Source organism: Abrus precatorius, unplaced genomic scaffold, assembly GCF_003935025.1.
Source record: "Abrus precatorius isolate BTA unplaced genomic scaffold, Abrus_2018 Scaffold6, whole genome shotgun sequence".
Lineage (NCBI taxonomy): Eukaryota > Viridiplantae > Streptophyta > Magnoliopsida > Fabales > Fabaceae > Abrus > Abrus precatorius.
The window spans coordinates 22,636,610-22,656,299 of NW_020874406.1; the positions used below are offsets into that span (position 1 = coordinate 22,636,610).

The 19,690-nt window shown below is 31.9% G+C and overlaps 4 protein-coding genes and 1 non-coding gene across 6 annotated transcripts; 2 read left to right on the top strand and 3 right to left on the bottom strand.

Annotated features, from left to right (window-relative positions):
• Nucleotides 1-1,283: 1,283 nt before the first annotated feature.
• Nucleotides 1,284-3,140, top strand: LOC113870406 (LEAF RUST 10 DISEASE-RESISTANCE LOCUS RECEPTOR-LIKE PROTEIN KINASE-like 1.5). The gene has a single exon (XM_027506997.1). It carries the CDS (start codon nt 1,284-1,286, stop codon nt 3,114-3,116), a length of 1,833 nt encoding a protein of 610 aa, XP_027362798.1. The 3' UTR covers nt 3,117-3,140.
• Nucleotides 3,141-3,631: 491 nt separating this feature from the next.
• LOC113869484 (tetratricopeptide repeat protein 38) lies at nt 3,632-8,882 on the bottom strand. Of its 2 annotated transcripts, XM_027505814.1 has the most exons (14): nt 8,659-8,882; nt 8,395-8,541; nt 8,196-8,294; nt 7,359-7,460; nt 6,490-6,633; nt 6,002-6,096; nt 5,797-5,926; nt 5,607-5,711; nt 5,219-5,325; nt 5,086-5,137; nt 4,384-4,473; nt 4,213-4,297; nt 4,075-4,139; nt 3,632-3,964 (listed from the first exon to the last, which is right to left on the bottom strand). In XM_027505814.1, the coding sequence occupies exons 1-14, from the start codon at nt 8,752-8,754 to the stop codon at nt 3,878-3,880; spliced, it is 1,404 nt and encodes a 467-aa protein (XP_027361615.1). In that variant the 5' UTR covers nt 8,755-8,882; the 3' UTR covers nt 3,632-3,877. The 2 variants fall into 2 exon arrangements, with proteins under 2 accessions (XP_027361615.1, XP_027361616.1); XM_027505815.1 differs by lacking the exon at nt 8,395-8,541 and having other exon boundaries at nt 3,832-3,964.
• Nucleotides 8,883-12,814: 3,932 nt separating this feature from the next.
• On the bottom strand, nt 12,815-13,874 carry LOC113869029 (glutathione S-transferase U17-like). The gene is made up of 2 exons (XM_027505133.1): nt 13,495-13,874; nt 12,815-13,334 (listed from the first exon to the last, which is right to left on the bottom strand). Exons 1-2 carry the CDS (start codon nt 13,813-13,815, stop codon nt 12,954-12,956), a joined length of 702 nt encoding a protein of 233 aa, XP_027360934.1. The 5' UTR covers nt 13,816-13,874; the 3' UTR covers nt 12,815-12,953.
• Nucleotides 13,875-15,708: 1,834 nt separating this feature from the next.
• Nucleotides 15,709-15,779, bottom strand: TRNAG-GCC. Its single transcript has one exon. It is a non-coding gene; the product is annotated as a tRNA-Gly (tRNA).
• Nucleotides 15,780-17,114: 1,335 nt separating this feature from the next.
• On the top strand, nt 17,115-18,679 carry LOC113869641 (wall-associated receptor kinase-like 20). The gene is made up of 2 exons (XM_027506071.1): nt 17,115-18,478; nt 18,581-18,679. The coding sequence occupies exons 1-2, from the start codon at nt 17,647-17,649 to the stop codon at nt 18,634-18,636; spliced, it is 888 nt and encodes a 295-aa protein (XP_027361872.1). The 5' UTR covers nt 17,115-17,646; the 3' UTR covers nt 18,637-18,679.
• The last annotated feature ends 1,011 nt before the right edge of the window (nt 18,680-19,690 follow it).

Below are 19,690 nucleotides of genomic sequence, written 5' to 3' on the forward strand. Positions count from 1 at the left end.
AAAAAATGAAATGCAAACAGCAGAAATGCAATAAAAAGCTTTAGAGAACAAAGAGAATGAAATTACGGTGCAATTTATCATAAATAGCAATAACTATATATAAAACAAGATTTTAAAAATTGTCATTGGTGATTTTACTTTTTAAAAATCGCTATAAATAATTTTTACCATCATATAAAATTACTTATTCTGACATTCAAAAATCGCCATTGACAATTTTTTAAATTTTCTATATTTATGTAATTTTTTTTTTCTGAAGTCCATATTATAGTAATTAAGTAAAAAAAATTTCATATAAAAAAAATGACCTGTGTTTATAATCATTTTTATATTAAAAATATTTGACAATAACTCATGTTTTTGTGTTATGTTGCTTATAAAATAAAAATATTTTTATATTATTTTATAAATTAAGAAGATATTCTATAAAATAATTATTATCATTAATTTTAAATACATAATTAATTAAATTAATAATTTATTTTTAAAATATAAATACTCTTTAATATTTAAAGTACTCTAAGTTCATAATATCTAACAAAGTATTTAAAATAAATTATGTATTGGAATGATAGATATTTTTTTAAAAAATTAAGAGAAGAAACCTGTCAAATATTCTCTTAATGATGCTTTTGTAACTTTTGTTTTCTTTTAAAATCTTACAAGAGTTATGTCAAGTTTAATTATAGTATATAAATATGATAATAATTTGGTTATATCCAGTCAAACGTTACAAATTTTAACTACCGCAGTCTTCCAAAAAAATTATAACTTTTTTATTCATCTTCCATTAATTTAAAAAAAACATATTTGCATAAACAAACAATGACAACGTTGAAGGAAATGTAATGAGAAAATATCATATAAACATTAATTCCTCTTTAAGGTTTTAAAATTAAACAACTAAAACTTAATATTTTATAGACAAAGAAGAAAAAGATTAATCTAAATATTTAAAACTGATTTTATACGTTTAATAAAAAAAATACATTATTACACTTTTATAATATTAAAATTTGTTATGTTTATTTAAGTAAATTTAATTATAAAAAGGAAAAATGATTTAGGAGGAGGTGGAAGTGTGATGAATTTGCATTTGGAGGGGGTATAAAGAATAGTATTTGTCTTTTGTAGCAGTGGTGCACGTGACCCTCTTTTTGGTTTCTCAGTCTTTCTTTCATTCTGTTTTCCAAGAACATAGTATAGAGTATAGTATAGTAGCTCTCTGCTCTCTGCCATCAAAACAAAACCAGATCTCATCCACCCTTCATCACTCCCTCTCCATGTCTCTCAATTCCTTGACCTTAACCATTCTCATACTCTTCTTAATCATCTTCCTCTCCGTGTCCACATCCACATCGCACAACACATGCTCTTCCACTTCCACTTCCACTTGCCCTCCCTTCCCACCCAACCCACCATTTCCATTCTCATCCTCCCCAGGATGTGGCCACCCTTCCTTCCAATTCAAATGCTCCACCCCTCACTCCCTAATCTCCATTAACAACATCTCCTTCTCCATCCTCACATACAACCCAAACACGCCCTCAATACTCCTCACCCCTCTCCCAAGAGCAAACACCACCACCTGCACCCCTTTCCCCTCCATCCCCAACCGCTCCATCAACCTCTCCTCCACCCCCTTCCGAATCTCAGACGCTTCCTGTTCGCGCCTCTCCTTCCTGCATCCATGCACTGCCCCCAACTGCACCCACTGCCCCGACCAATGCCACCTCATCAACAACCCCACCCATCTCCTCCGCCACTGCACTTCCACCCACCACTCTCCCTCCGATTCACCATCAACCTGCCAAACCGACGTTCTTGCTTTCCTCGACCAAATCCTCAAATCCGGAATCTTACTCGAATGGGACCAATCCCAAGACCCTTACTTCACCAACTGCACCACTTGCCGTGCCAACAACGGACTCTGCGGCTTCAATTCTTCACACCCAGCTAAACCATTCCTCTGCTTCATCTCCCATTCCACAATCACACCTCCTTGGATTCATAAAATCAAGCCCAACAGAATGGCCATCTTCAGCCTCGTTATAGCCTTTGTTTCATTGCTGCTTCTCGTTTCCGTCGCCGCCGTCATTCTCCGCTCCGCCAGGTTCAAATCCTCACCGGCTATTCAAGACCCCACCGCGCTCTTCCTCCACAACCACCGCTCCTTGACCCTTCTACCCCCCGTTTTCACCTACGAAGAATTAGTCTCCTCCACCAACCGCTTCGACCCCAAGCGCAAAATCGGCGACGGCGGGTTTGGTTCCGTCTACCTCGCCCACCTCCGCGACGGGACTATCGCGGCGGTGAAGCACCTCCACCGGCAACACGCCACTGCCGCGTTCTCCACCAAGTCCTTCTGCAACGAGATTCTCATCCTCTCTTCGATAAACCACCCGAACCTCGTGAAGCTCCACGGCTATTGCAGTGACCCGAGAGGTTTGCTTCTGGTCTACGATTACGTCCCCAACGGAACCCTAGCGGAGCATTTGCACAATCGAAAGGGATCGCTGACGTGGCAGGTGAGGCTGGACATTGCGTTACAAACGGCCTTAGCCATGGAGTACCTTCACTTCTCGGTTGTACCGCCGGTGGTTCACAGAGACATAACGTCGTCGAATATTTTCGTGGAAAGGGACATGAGGATCAAGGTGGGTGACTTCGGGCTCTCGAGGCTTTTGGTGTTGCAGGACACGACGTCGTCTTCGAACGGGTTTGTTTGGACCGGGCCGCAAGGGACGCCCGGGTATTTGGATCCGGATTATCACCGGTCCTTCCGGTTAACCGAAAAGAGTGACGTGTACAGCTTCGGAGTGGTTTTGTTGGAACTAATCTCGGGGCTGAGGGCCGTTGACCAGACGAGGGACAAGCGCGAGATGGCGCTCGCTGATCTCGTCGTCTCCAGGATCCAGATGGGGCAGTTACATCAGGTGCTCGATCCGTTTCTTAAACGTCAAGGCGATAATGACGCCGTCAACGCGGTCGCCGAGCTCGCGTTTCGCTGCGTCGCCGCCGATAAGGATGATCGACCCGATTCCAAGGAGGTGGTGGAGGAGTTGAAGCGGGTTAGGACTCGGACGCGCGGCGGTGACGTGGCGGCGAAGGATTGAGGGTGTGGACGGAGTTTGACTGATGGTGTTCACTTTTGTCGGACGGTAACGTTGACTTGACCCCACCCAAGATGATTTACTGTTTTTTAATCGTCATCGCCTAACCACGTTGGACTCACGCGCACGAGGGTTTCTGGTTTTTCTATTTTATGGTTACGTAACGTTAAGGGGTGAAAATGTCAGTGACACCGTACCGGTACGGGTGGGTTCTTTAATTGGGTACTGTGGGTTGGAGCCTACCTTAACTGAAGAATAGACGGGGAGCGTGTTCTGTTCTTTTTTAATTTGTATTCGGCATTGCCAAGTACAAATACCTCCCATATCTACCGGTAAATATCTTATCTTGTATAACTCTTTTCCAAAGTACATTTTTCCATTTTATATTATAGGTTAATTTTGATTGTTAATTTTGGGAAGATACTTTTCTTGTGGAACAAAGTGACTCCTTCTAAGCATCTTTCCCGTGATTAGCGTTTTGGAGTTGATAACCACCCCCGTGACCCACTTTCGTTTTCACTACAAAAATGCACTAAATATAGGCAAAATCATAGGTTATATATGCTCCAATTACACCAACACAAATTCATTCATGACCGATGGGAAATCCTAATTCCCATCACCATTCACCACCACAAGCATGCGCCCCATGCTCATCAGTTACCTTTATTTTTTACGAATTCACTGACATTTATTTTATACGCTATTTTCCCAACACAACAGATGGACCAGATTTGATTTTATTTGATTCTTTGATTATTTCCTTAACTAAAATAACGACTCTCCAAAGCCTTGGCTTTCTCGTTCGCAACTTCAGCTTCTGGCCTGTTTGCTAGTTTGTATCCCCTCTCCTGAAAGAAACGAAGCAACAATAAATTTATTTGTAATTAGTAAGATGTCAACTCCGCATGATTATTCTCTAAAATCAGAGCATAATGCTCAAGGACAAGGCAGCGCGTACTAGTAGACGCCACATGTATGGGATGCCATCTCTTTTCTTGATACGCTGCTCCATCACTTCGATTGCTGTGTTTAAATTTATCATAGTTAGAGATGAATGATGGGTTTGAGTATTTGGGGAAAAAGTTTCACGTCTTACCCTTCACTGCTTTTCCACTATTCAGCAACATGTTATACCAAACTTCATTGAATACATCAACTTGTTCGTCAGATGCCCCAATGATCTTCACAGCAATGTAATTGATATCGTAAGTTCCAAAATAATCAAAAGTGAAGTCACAATCAAGAAAAGTGGTTTGACTATTACAACCTTCCAATCAGTGGCATCAAAATTTGGACCAAGTAATTCCAGTCCATGGCTGTCGTTACCTCTTCCATATGCATAAAGTGCTTCTGCAAGCTAAGTTAAAACGGGAGACATGGGGGATGAATTTTATTGCAGGGAATGAGAACACTGTTATAAAGCAACAGTAGCAGTAAACTATGCAGTTGCATAGGTCTTTCAAGCACTTATTTATTGCAAGGAGATAGTCTGTTTGAACCATCCAAGTATGGGCATGACTAACTGTTTTGGGCAATTGCTGTATTAGGGGTCACATACAATATATCTCATCCATTGTTGACACTTGGCCAACAATGAATCAAGTATGTGAAGAGGTAAATGGTAAGTTTGAAATAGACAAAGCTAACTGCTTGTGTTAAAAAATGAGTGCAACAAAGGTATGGCTGTTATACGAGAAAATATTGCATGGTCCGACACTACCACGTAATCTGTGGTCCCAACCAATGCTCCTGTGAGACAAGGCCAAAATGCCTAATTAATTAATAAAAAATTAGCTAACGAAATGGTAAAATATAGAAACTGGCCATGTGTCACAAGAGCATTGGTTGGGACCACATATTAAGTGGTAGTCCCGAACCATGGAATATTTTCTCCTGTTATACCCTCCAACCCAAAAAAAAAAAAAAAATCTGTATAAAGAATTGATACTATGAAATCGCACAAGCATACCATCATTGCTCTCTGCATTAGTTGTTGCTTCTTTTTAGTCATCCGCAAAATCCTATATTAAGATTGCATGAATATATCACAATTCATGCAAAATAGTATCTCAATTACTTTCTTAAAAATATAACACTTCAACCTGTCTTTTAAGCCCTTCAGTAGATCTTCTGCTTTAGAAATTTCTCCAGTCTTTGCCAAAGCCCACACTATCAATACATCAAGGTGCCACTCTATATACCAGTTTGCCTGAACATTTAGCATACATACGTGAATTGCTCAAGAAACAAATCGAATGTATATCCTTCAACAGCAATAAATAAGTTTGTCCAACATGATACTGGAACGAGTAAGTATTCAGCACAAATAGGTTTCGGAGCTTTTGCTCTGGGTGTATTTTCAAATAATGTTGAGTCAAGATCTTTTGAGTCCAATTTTGGCTCTTCATTTGGTATTGTATTCGACGCAATTAGCTGAGTTCTTATCAATTTCCTTGATTCATATAAAATGTAGGGTGTATCTTAGCTTACTTGATTAGCTACGCATTCTGCAAGCCTCTTGAGACGATCACCATACATGTCCAATTCACCACGTACATACAACCGCAAAAGCAGACCTGCAGCATTTAAGTAAATCTATATGCAGATGAAATTAGAATTCATGACAAAACGAAGAATGTGAGAAACTATTACTAGTGACAACGTTTATGAAATCACATACATCTGCACCCACATTATCCTGTTTGTCCAGCTCCTTCCATATATAGTTGTCAAATATCTCAAGCACTCTTTGCCTTGGAGCATTGCCTTCTAAGTAACAAAGTGCCACATGCCACCAATTGTGTGTCAACCTGAAAGAATCGAAATTCTTTAGCTGAAAAATAGAAAGTTAGACAAAACCATGGTCAAATGAATCAAATGCTTACATAAAAGATGAAGAAGAACTCCATGATGATGAGCATTCTTCCATGAACTTAACAGCTTCTCTAAATTGGCACTTGTACTGAAGAACATGGCATAACTGCAAAACAAAATTCAAGTATTGCACTAATTATTTAGGTCATACTTTAAGAAGCATTCTTGTCAATGATATTTCCAAATTTTGACAGTAAGATATGCTCGTAATTTGTCACTTGATTACGTCTAACACTAAAGTTCGAGATACTCCCCCAATCATTGGTCAATTGATTGATCTCTCTCCAAACCAACTACTGCTTTTCTTTTTTGACTCATAAGAAATACAGGGAACTTCTAAGACGTTAAGTGTTTGTACGGCAACGTAAGCAAGAAGGAAAGGTGGAGGTTTATTCAAAATCTTAATTGTTAACTAAACAACATGAAAGATTATAGTAATAAGTAGTACTACTCTTAAATAGAGTGAATATGCCAATATTTAACAATTACATTGACCTACAGCATGCTGCGACCAGATGTCTTGCTTATTAATTTCAAATCCCCTTCTGGCAGCTTTCTCAGCATCCTCCATCCGTCCAAGCTCCAACAAAGGGAAAGCAAGCATGCCATAAATGTAATTTTCTCTTTCATTTTGAGTTAGAACCTGTAAAACTTAAAAGGACAAGGTACTTAAACTTTTTATCAAAAAATTAAAAAACATAGAAGCAAGGTAATATAAAGAAGCAAACTACTCAAAGTGCCCTCAATTGACCATAGTATAAAGAAGCAAGTTACATCTTGTTTGGATGGCAAGAATTACGTATTAGGATAGGACAAGAGTGGATTCCAATTAAGTATAATACCATGTTCCTGATTCTGGTGTTTGAACTTAGAATTTTGGATTAAAAATTGTGTTCAATTAAAACTTGAAGTTAACATGTTACGTTTTTTTCCTGGAAAATGTTAAATCAATAGAGAACTTTTGGTCACGAACTTGGGTTGATTGTATATGGTATATTCCCACAGCTGAGGAGAATAAAAATTTAGGTGATGAAAGACTTCTAAAGCCCAATCTCATCTCAGCTTTCTCTAGGCAACCCAAACAAAGGAAGCAAAAATAACGGAAGAAAATTATGATATGAGTAACACTCAACTCTTCTACAAACCAATTTAGTAGGCCTGAGAGTAACATATTTTTCACTCCTTCAATATATAATTAAAAAAAATTATATTATATTATCATTTTGGCAACTTGTTTAAACAATCTACCAGATACAGAAAGATTTTACTGATAAAAACAATACCTTTTTATAGGAGAAAAAAACATTCATTTGCACAAACATACTATAGCAGAAATGAAACAGAAATGTTCTCTAATTAGAAAGGAACCTGTTCAACAAGAGATAAAGAAAGATCAGGCCGACCAATGTAGAAGCACAAGACTTGTGCTCTCTTTAAAGAAACCAGATCTCTTGGGAACTCTTTTAGAAGCTTCAAAATAAAAAAAAGTTGCATTAGTCAAGAGAATTTGAGCAGAAATATAGATGAGTCCCGCAGCCCAGTGCAGGCAACTACAATTTGCAAAAATGATTGCCGTGAGCTCCCCTTTGAGAGAGAACTTTCTAGGTAACAACATACGAAAAATCATCTAACCTTGTTCAAATCAGTTTCCACACATCTTAATAACAAGGCATCAAGGTGTCTAAAACATCAAATTTGTTAAAGCAAATACTCATTGTATTCCCTTAACCTAATGCCTTCTGGAATTTACTTATGGTTAATTCTTTTCTATTCTCTAGTATACAAGTCAAGTAGTTGTTACGAAAATATTCACCAGTTTTTGCACTAATTTTGTAAAAACTAAGGGAATTATTTTTAACAGTGCATCTACAGCATGAATCAGTGAGGTCATTTCTATTAAAGAATCAAGAAAGTCAGGTACAGTTGAAAGAACAAGAGAAACTCAATATGAAGGAGAGAATATTTAAATGGTTCAGAAAAAAACTGAGATACTATATGAACCTTTGGTTGATACATTTTTCTCTTAAATGCAATTTATTACCTTGAAAATATGAAAAACGTTTAATAATTTCTTTATTTAGTAATTAGACGAATTTGTAGGCATAAAAGGTAAGAGAATTTAGGATTATTCCAAAAAATTACATCAAAATGGTCCTTCAATGTTACTTTCTACATTAAATTGGTCCTCAAACTGATGACACTCACCTTGGAATGCAATTCAATAGCTACATCATCGTCTCTATCTTGGGACATCAAATAACTGATGGCATCGAAAACTAATTTCTCGTATAAGGTGGCATGTTCCTGTAACAACAGAATTCTAATCATCATCCCAAATTTATTTATTTATTTTGGTTGAGAGGGGGTAAAAAAAGGGAACTTTAGGAAGCAAATGAGAGGTTACGAGGTGTGATTTAGCAGCATCAAAATAACTGGAAGCTTGAGAAGAAGAGTGAAGAAAATGAGCTGCTAATACGTTGGCCAAAACACAGTGTTTGTCATGTACCACTGCTTCTAGAATCACACTCCTCTCTCTGCCATAGCTCAGAACCTTCATCGATAAGAGACCCCGTTTCAGCATTAATAATAACATCGAAGACCCATTTCCAATTTCATCAAAGGGGAAAAAAAAGTCAAAGAAAGAGAAAGAGGGTGTGAAATGCGAAACCTGTTGGTAGAAGGAGTTGATGGCTGAAACGCAGGCTTGAGAGGAAGTTGAAACCTGATACCCCCATTGGTCCAATTTGACACCGCCTTCTTCCATCGTTCTTCACTCCTTTTCGTTTTATCTGTGAATTCTCGAAGTCAAAATCATTAACTTTGTGGGTTTTCGGGGTTTAAATAGAAAGGATGTAGAGTACCAACGAAGAAGAGCAACCTGGGAAACGGACAGCGATTTTGAGCTGTGAGTTCTTATCCAACAAGTATTATTAACACGTGCCATTCCGAGGCTTTTTCCTTTTTAAGATTTTTCTTTCAATATCTTGTGATGTTATTCTCGAAATTAATTGCTCGTTCACTAATTACTCCTCTCTCTCTCTCTCATTTTACGTTTTTTATATAAAAAACAGTTTTAATTTATATAACTTTTTCAAAATTTACACTTTTTTATTTTAATTATACGTTGCACAATTTCTTATATTTTTTAAGCATTACAATTTTTTTATATTTTATAAAAGTTTTACAGTTACATATCATAATAAAATTTAAAGCAATCAAAATTTTTATATGTATTTTTAAATAAATAAAATTTAAATTAGTTAATATCAAAGAGGAATATTCTTTAAAAACCATTTTAGAATGTATATAAAATTATTTGAGAGCACATGGATATTTTTTAAGTATTTAATAATTTTAAAATTTTATTATAACATGGGCTTAATTATAAAAAAAATTTAAAAGTATATAATTTTTTTTAAGATGTATAAAATAGAAGAGAGTTTTAAAATAATAAAGGGAGTGGAATCTTGTGTAGGTTTTAAAAATAGAGGAGTTTTTTTTTTTTATAAAAAGCAAAAAATAGAAAAAAAGTAATTTCTCTAAAAATAAAAAACAGAGGAGATTTGTAAGCATAGGTTTAAACGCCAAAGCAAACAAGTTATTAAAGCATTATCTAAGGAAATGTTTGGAGGAAAATGTTGAAATAAAAAAGAGAGGAAAATATATTTTTTAATTTTAAATTAAAATAATTATATAAAACTTATAATGATATATATATGATTAATATATTAATTTTATATTAATATATGAATTTATATTTTTTGTTTTAAATATATTTATTTAAATATAAAATTCATTTTTTTATTTCCTCTCCTAAAAAATCTTCTTTTCCAAACAAATTTTATGGTATGAAAAAATAAGTAACTATATTTTATAAATACTTAAAATTTATATTGTTTTTTATTGTAATATTTTCCTTTTTATCATATTATATTATTTATCTCTATCTCTTTCAATGTTTAAATTCCTATTAAGGCAATAGCAAAAAAAAAATTCATATTAAGGAGTTTATCAAACATTTTTAAAAAATAAAATAAAAAAATTCATTCTAAACACCGTTTTGGAGCAAATATATAATCATACAAAACATAGATAGGGGTTGACATTTTTTATATATAGGCAACAATTTTGAATAAATAATTTTTAAAAAAAACTAAGGACTTAACAAATTGAATATATATGCATATCATGTATATAATTTTTTTAAGTGAAGAAATAAAATTTACTGACTATTAGTTTAAATTCAAGTGTTTTTTAAACATAATTTATTTGCTTTTATCCTTTTGCTTTACATTGGTTTTTTACTTTTAAAGAGTAAAATCCATACGTATCAAACAATAATTTGCACAATTCAAACACATTTTCAGTTTTAATTGTTTTTGTCATGTTATATTCATGTGGACAAAATGGGTTTGGAAGGTTTTTGGAAAACATTCCTTTGAAGGTTTTACTTTGAGTTCAACGGGAAAGGGTCTATAGTGCATAATTTAATATCTTAACATTCGCTGTATTTTCTTTTTTTTTAATCAATGCAATGTAAAATTTATTTTTCTTTTAAGTAAATATAAATATAAATATAAAAATTTATTTGTTCCAGTTAAATATACACTTGTATTCTGTAGTAGCTTTTCTAATCTACTGATATGACGTTATTGTAACATATTTTAGATTCTCTTCTATAATAACGTGAGAGAAGGCACTTTGATGGTGAAGTCAGTGTTCGGTATAAAATAATAAATATTATTTAATATTCTGAAGTCAATACACATTTCTTGTACTTTATACTTTTCTTTTATAGACATAATATTGAGCTTAATAGGCTTCATAACTCAGTCTTATTTTAATCTTCTGATTATTTAAATAGTTAATTTTTTTCTTATCAATTATCGATTATTAATTTTTAATTAACTTATTGATTTATTTTAATATGATTGGAAGGGTAAGGATGTGAATACCATTTGTTCTAATACGAGGTCGAAGGAATATTTGAGATCCTTTTTCTGTGATGATGACAAAACAATGTTTTATCTAGTACATTATTTTTTTTTTACTTTTTAAAATAAATAATAAACAACCTTAAAATCATAATGTAACAAAAGTCACGAGATATAATAAAAAAAAACTGTTAAAAATATTTATGTTTAAAATCCTCCTTAAAAATCTCTTATTTTAAAATAAAAATTTAAGTTTAATATACAAAGATAAAATGATATATATATATATATATATATATATATATATTAAAAAAATCCAGATCTGTAGATAGATAGGCTGTTACAGGTAATCTGGCTTTGCTTGATCTCTTGTGTGTTTGTGTCATATTCAATATTAAGTAGATTATTATTTTACACCTTAATTTTTGTGTACACTTAGCGGTCTGGTTCTTAATTTATATAAAATTTTATTTCGGTTCCTAACTTAAATATATTTCGTGTTATTCTTTATAATTAGTCAATATTAATAATGTGTGACTTTTAAAAATATATTTATTAAAATTTATATTTAATCTCCTCTCACTAAATCTTAAATTTGTGATCCATTTCCTCAATTGTGGTTTTATTTTTTTTGTTAAAGTTGATACCAAGCCAGGCCCAAAGCCCAACAAACAAAAGCTCCTATGGCATCTTCTAACTTCCTATATTAACATGTCCTGTAATTGATATTGTTAATGCCTAATTGCCTACTAACTAAAAAGATTGAGGTAATTGATGTTTTAACATCTGACAGACTAAAATAAAGTCTATATTAAATAAAGAACAAAAATTTACAAAATAAAAATCTAAAATGATAATTTATCCATACATATAGCTGACATTAATTTAACCACGTTGACATTAATTTATTTGATAAAATGTAAAATGCGTTTTTAAATTATGTTTATATTTTTTTTAATCCGATAAAGTCAAGTTTAACGCAAATTAAGTATGTAAAAACTTGCAAAATTCAAATTTTGTGAGTTTGAAATAGATTGAAACATTTTTAGTTGATTCGATAAATCCTACCAATGAGTCAACCTAAATAAATTTGACAACCCATTTTGTTAGCTCCAGTGATACACATCTACACATTGAAAACTAAAAATATAAATAAAAATAAAATTTAATAACAAAATAATCTGCATGATTAAATCTTTAATTTGTTTGTAAAAAAGTTATTAAAATTAATTATTGAATATGTAATGTATTACTCCCTCCGGTCTTTTTGATAAAAAATAAAATATTAAATCACCAAAAACAAAAAAAAATAATTAATTCTATTATATTTTTCATAAATATAAATTTTATTTTAAAAATATTTATGATATTAAATAGTTTAGCTAGTAATTTATATATTTAATAATACTAATAAAAAAGAATATAAAAAAATTTAACAATTAATATATCTTGCATCTATTATTAATTTTTTATAATAAAAATTAAAAAAATATTCTATTTTATTTCTTATAAAAAGACAAAAAAAATATTATTTTAGCTTTGAATAAAAAAATATCAAAATTAGTTTCTGAAAATGTGATTAATTAATTATTATATTTTATTTAGAAATCGCTAATTAACTTCAATAAATGTACCACGTGACACATTAAATGCAATGTGACTAAAAAAATTATTTTGTTAGCATGTGAACAAATTATATTATAAATTAAATTAAAAAAAGTCTCTATTTTTAAGATATTAAAATAAATGATTTTTTTTCAACGACTAAATTAGAAAATACCTCTATTTTAAAGGACATATTTAGTGGAATATGCCATTGAAATCGATCCATGAATTATTGTAGTTGGGACGTTCAAGCCTCTTTCCTTGACTATGACACTGACCACTTGAAACTTGAAATCACAGACCAAACAGTGTAAAACATTAAATTTGCTTTCGAACATCACACAGTGCATACAGACCAGAAGAAATTAAGAAGCGCTGAAAATAAAATAGAAACTTAGACAACAAATTCTAAACCCAGGAAGTTCTAATTATTTTGCAGCTTCATAGCAGCCATTTTTTGCTTGAGAACATTTGCATACTCAATAAGCTTATCAGTCTCTGGTAGAAGGCCATTCACAGCAGGATCAACAGAAAAAGTTTCAGCCCATTTGGCCAAAACAGGGTTCTTTGCTTCATCAAGCACTATCCTTCCATTCATCTTCTCTATCACATTGATCCATCTCAAAAAGCTCCCAAAAGCAATATCAATGCATCCAATTGTATCTCCTCCAAAATAGGCCTTTCCTTCACTGTACTTTTTCAACGCTTCTTCCATCCTGTCAAGCACTTCTTCCATTTGCCCAAAGAGTGCCTTCTTTTCTTCATCATCTTCACTCATTAGAATATTTCGCAAGAACACGAATGCCTGGTCATAGTAGGAACAAAAAATTAAGAAATTATATAATTTCAATCAAATTAAATAAATAGCTTAAATTAAGAACTTGATTTTTCAAAAATCAAGTTTTTTTTTCCTTTAAAGATGCAAAACCAAAAGGAATTAAAAAAACAGGAACATAAATATATACCTTCTCGTCGACGTAGGCAGTCCAGAATCGAGCAATAGCTCGATCATAAGCATTTGTTGGAAGGATGGAAGGAGCATTGGTCCAAACCTCATCAATATACTCAACTATGATGGAAGATTCACAGATGGGTTTACCTGCATGGAGGAGAACTGGGACTTTCTTGTGGACAGGGTTGGACTGAAGAAGCAGGTCACTTTTGGGGTTCAAGGTCTCTTCAATATTCTCATAGTCTAAGCCCTTAAGGTTAAGGGCAATTTGCACCCTCAGAGCAAATGGGCTGAACCAGGCACCCAAAAGCTTCAAGTCATCATTTTTAGCCATAACTGTGACTCGTCTATGCTTTGGTATGTTGGGATTGGGTAACGAGAGGTTCTGAGGCGTTTATGTTCAAAATTTAGATAACAGATGGGGAGGCATTCATCACTCCAACATATTCATAAAAGTTAAGTCGGAGAGTGACACAATTGTGTTTTTTATAGTCAAACACGACAACACCCACTGTTTTTAAACGCAATAAATCAAGGTTGAGGAGCCAACTGTTACGACAGCCTCACCCATTCTCAACAATTTAATATTTGAGAAATGCTTTATAATAAGAAACTTTTACTCGAATAATAGACGAAAACAGTCTACAAAACAAATCTGCTTATTTGTGATGTAAACTAGGTGTCTTTAATTGTTGGTGGATGTAACAACGAGATAGGAAAACTACCTACTAATAGTGGCAACAGCGTACATTTTGAAGCATAAATAATATATTCAATCCACCAATTTGACTTTAATAATCTTTGACAATTTGACTTTATTTATTAATTTTCACGTTATTTAGAAAATATACAATAAAAAAAAAACTTATACGGTGTAATTAATTAAGAAAATAAAACAAATTTCGTTAATTTCTTTGAAAGAAAAATTATGTAAAGAAGAATAATATTAAAAATTAGACATTCTGTCAGGAAAGGTCATACAAAATATAAGGTTTTAACACAGACTTTCGCTAAACTCCTATTTGAGTTAGAAATATTTACAAAATGAGTTTCTGGATACTAAAGTTAAGTGTTGGAATTTTTTTTAGAGAATGTACTATGGCATATTTTAAGACTTTGAAGATTACTTACTTAAGGTTGCCTGTAATGTGGAGGCTGTGAGACAGCACAATTTCATTAATAAAATCTGATACGATTAATAGATACTTGAATCATTTAATTAGATTGATTAAAGTTAAAAAATTTTTTGTCATATGTATAAAAAATTATTAAAAGAAATGAATTTATTTTAAAAATTTTATTCCTCAAAAGGGATAAATATCTTAATATTAATAACACATACAAGAAAATTTTGACATTGAAAGCTTTCTTAGACACTTAAATACGATTTTTCAAACCATAATTTGTTTTCCAATTATCAGTTTCTATTCAAATCATAATAAAATAACTACCCAACTTGCAAAGTTGAAAATATTTGTCCGTTATTATATTTTTGATATATAAATAATTAAAAAAATGACTAGCATTAGCAACCATTAAGTTGCTGGTTGGTAAAAAGTGTAAATGTTTCGAAAAATGCATAACGCATATTTGAATGAAAATAAGTAATAATAATAAAAGAAATTGCATAAAGAAAAATATGTATTGCTTTGTGACTTATTGGCACGCCAGTTAATTTTGTGAACTAAAAATTTATAATGTTTTTCTTTAATAAAATAAAATGAATAAGATAAAAAATCATAATATCTATTCCAAATCAAATTTTGAGTTTCTTTTTTTAATAATCGAATGAGGTAATTTGCTCTCAAAATATCTATACCAAGCCACAAAAACTTCTAACCATAAATAATCTTAATTTAATGAAATGAAAATAGAACCAAAAAAAATAAAAATCAAATTGTTGGATAAATAAAAATTTAATTTTTTTTATATATATTTAATTAAAATTTGAAGTTAACTTTTAAAATCGAGAAAAATTCATATGCTTGTATTTAATTTTATTTATGAAAATAACATCTTACATTGGTATAGTATATTTAGAGGTGATTATTAAGGAAATATATTTTATATATTTATAAATTATTATCATAATGTGTGAAAATTAATTAAATAAAATTAATAAAAATGTTAAAACTTAATATGTTTTTCCGAATTCGACTTTTAATAATACAACTGTCTATAATATGCAAAAATCAAATAATTAAATTTAAAAAAGGCAAATAGAACTTGCACCAGCCGGGAATCGAACCCGGGTCTGTACCGTGGCAGGGTACTATTCTACCACTAGACCACTAGTGCTTCACGTTATTATTTTACTACTTTGCATCTAAGAAATATGCAAATTATTAAGACAAAATTGATCATATATATAAAAAATAATGAGCTTGTGAATGAATTATTATATGGTTATTCTAATTAATAAGAAATTTTAAATTTTAAATAAATATTCGTATTAAATATCTAAGAAAAAAACTTAGTCTTTAGAATAATTTTATTCAACTTAAGTAGCATTATTTCTTGTGAAAGATACTTTAGTCTAAAAAACCAAGATATCAACCAAAATTTTATAATTCTTCATGTAAAGTCGAGAAGATTCACATCGTTATACAAAAATTATCATCTATTAAAAAAATAGTTAAGTGTTAAGATAATCTTTACTTAATAAAGAATAAATTATTAATGTAAACTTTGAAAGTTTATGTTAATAAATAAAGTATCATACTTATATTTAATATATTAATTTTTTATTAATAAAATTATTTATTAGTCTAATATATTATATTATTAGTATAAATCTTAAAAATTATATTAATAATTTAGTTTTTATTAGACAAAAATTATATTAACAAAGGTTATCCTAATATTTTATATTTTTTTAATATAGTAATAATGGCATTTTTTTAGTGCACAGTGAACTGTAGTAGAAAAAAAATGTACCTCGACTACATAAGAAATGTTCATATAATATAACATTGATTGTTGCAAGTGAAGTAAAAAATGTGCAGGAAAAAAATAAAGTGAAAAAGTATAATAATGGATGAATATATTCTCTTTTAAAGTTATTTGCGTTTTAAATATTCTTCTTTCCACCAACTTTAGGCCAAATGGCTGAAGGCGTGAGGTAATTGCTCAGTGGAAAATAATTGGATAACAATAAGAAGAAAAAACTATATGGATGGAAGAAAAAAGCATATGAAAAGTATAAATGTAATCATTACTACATTATTCTACTCATGTCTTTTAGTTTTATTCCTTTTTTACTTGTTATATATGCAGCAAGTGCGTACTCACCATTAGCCTTGAAAAGCTTATAAACGTTTGGTCACCCTTGTTTCAGGGACTGAAGAGTGAAGCTGGTATCTACTGTTTCTTCTATAAAATCTTTACTTATTTGGAATAAATAGGAGAGTATTGCCCTGTCGGTGTTCATAAATAAAAAAGTGTATAGGGTTAATCAATTATATGTAGACATATACAAAAGTTGATTTAATTTGTACAAACTGAAAGATAAATATAATAATATCAAATGACCATATACGTATTTATGTAATGCAAAAATTCCTTATAGAACAGATATAAAACAGATCTACTCCAAATCCAAACGTTCATCACATGATATAGTATAGTGGAAATCAAGGGTTTTAGACTCCAAGCACAATTGTCTGTGACTTGTATTGCTGGGGCTGCCAAAGCATGTGATCATGTGATTTCTTAGTATGCAATTTGAAATAATGAATGTGCTCTTAACTTCTTATCAATTGTTTTATTTTAAAATGTAAATTTTAAACTAAACATACTATAGATGAAGGTGGAGATCAGAAGGGAAATAAATCAAAATTCTAGTATGGTAACGATATAGAACAGATGATAACTAGTATAACCAAACCATCTAATTAGTCTAATACTAGCAGAAGAAAAAATATAAACAAAAGCATTAAACAGCGTACCATGAAAAGCATTAAACAAATCCATGTGTAGCAAAAACGCAAGTTCCTTATTGCTTCCATTTTATTTCCACTTCTCAGAAAGGAATTATTCATCCGGTAACTTAGCAAGAGGCTTTCAACAATTCAATAAATAGTAACACCAACATCAAACTTAGTAGCTACTCCTTCCTCTTCTTGCTTTGCCTCTTTCCTTGTCCTCTCTCAGCCTATCAATACCAATGGAGTTAAGCTACCTTTCACTTCTTCTTCTCTCTATTTTCCTTTTCCTACATCCTTCTTTGATCTCTTCTCAAATCTGCCAGAGAAACTGTGGCAAAGACACTCTTAAGTACCCATTTGGCAGTGGCCCTGGTTGTGGTGACCCTCGGTTCCAACCACATGTAACTTGTAGCCAACAAAAGCTCACCTTCACCACTCACACAGGGTCCTACCCTGTTACCTCAATTGACTATACCAATCAAGTCATATACATCTCAGATCCCACCATGTCAACATGCTCTTGCACTGTGCCTAGCAAAGGCTTTGGCTTGAATTGGGATGCCCCGTTTAGTTTTGATGATAGTACCATCTTTGCTCTTGTAGACTGTGCAATGAATTCATCATCTATATGCAAATCAAATGGCTATGATGATGGGAGCAATTCTAAGCTTCTATGTGATCAAGGGTCACCAATTTGTAGTCTTCTATATACGTGTCAGCCTATTAGTACCATTAACCTCCCCATCTCCACATGTTGTGTTTACACTCCAGTTAATCTTGGCCCATCTTTTGAAATGGATCTACAGAAGCTGCAATGCCCTTCATACACTGGATTTTACAACTTCAACGATCAACAATCGGATCCTGAAAAGTGGAACTATGGAATAGCACTCAAGTACAAGTTCAGTGTTACAAATGACTATCCTAGCTCATGTGCTGCTTGTGAAAGGAGCTATGGTGTGTGTGGGTACAGTGGAGCCTATAGTTCATTTATCTGCAATTGTCCTAATGGGATTAACACAACAACAGATTGTTTCTTTGCATCATCTTACAATAGTGGTTTTAGAAATGGTAAGCAAAATTGTTCCTTATTATACTATTTAATTGCAGCCTATCATTTATTCATTTGTAAGGATGACTAGTGCTAACATTGTTTTGGCCCTTTGTTTTCAGGGGTTGCTTGGTTGATCTATCCTTTGGCATGGTCCTTTGTTTGGTTCTACTTGTAAGTTATTATGGATGGTACTTCAACAATCAAGCTCAGGAGTCATGACCCAAAAATGTAACCAATCAAAATACCTCTAAAGGATTTCATAGGTTTGACTTTTGAGTATTGGGAAATTTCATGGTTATGGGGGAAATCATTTATGCCTTTTTTGGTTAAAAGAATTTGGCCATTCATTTCCGGTTTCCTCGGGTGGCAGATGTGAGCACATGCAACCTGTAATTTTAATCTCAGTTCATTTATGTCCTGAAGTCAGTGAATGCAAAAAAATAAAAATAAAAATATGGAATTTATGATTGGTAGCCTGCATGTAAATCTTCGTTGACTTAATTCCTCCAAAGTATAATTTTGAATTAAGTGTTGTCAATGAAAAAAAATTTAAAAAAATATTGAGAGAATAAAAAATATATATATTTCCTGCATGAACTGCACCTAAATACCATATATTTAGCTTGATTTTAACCATATAATATTACTGAATTTAATGCATTAAATACTAAAATTTTCAATAAAAGTGCACCACGGGTGATTAAACACATTAGAAAAACTATTTTTGTTATTCATAAATCTAACCGATAGGGTTATAAAGGTTGAGGGTGAATGGAGTCTGTATAATATATAGAACAGTATGGGATATGGAATGGGATTCCTAGCCTTTAGTCTCTATCCACTAACAAAGAATCTCTAACTTTGTCAGGGGAACTTTATTGCTTTATCTATCTCTATTACCTCAGACGGTGGCCTACATATTTATTCTCATAGCAATAGGCCTTGAAGTTTCATCTAGAAAGCATCGAAATGAACAGGGTAAACATCTACACGGTACTGATATGATATAACAATTACACAAGAATACCACATTTTTACACAACTTAGATTCAAACAAATGTGCAAACAATATTTTGATATATTTTTCATTTTTAACAATATATGCTAATTTAGAAGGAAAAAAAGGTATGCTAATGAAGATATAATCTTTTAATGTATACAAATCTAATTATTTTTCCTAAGAATAACAGTTTCTCCTATAACATTTACCACATGTATATATTTTTTTA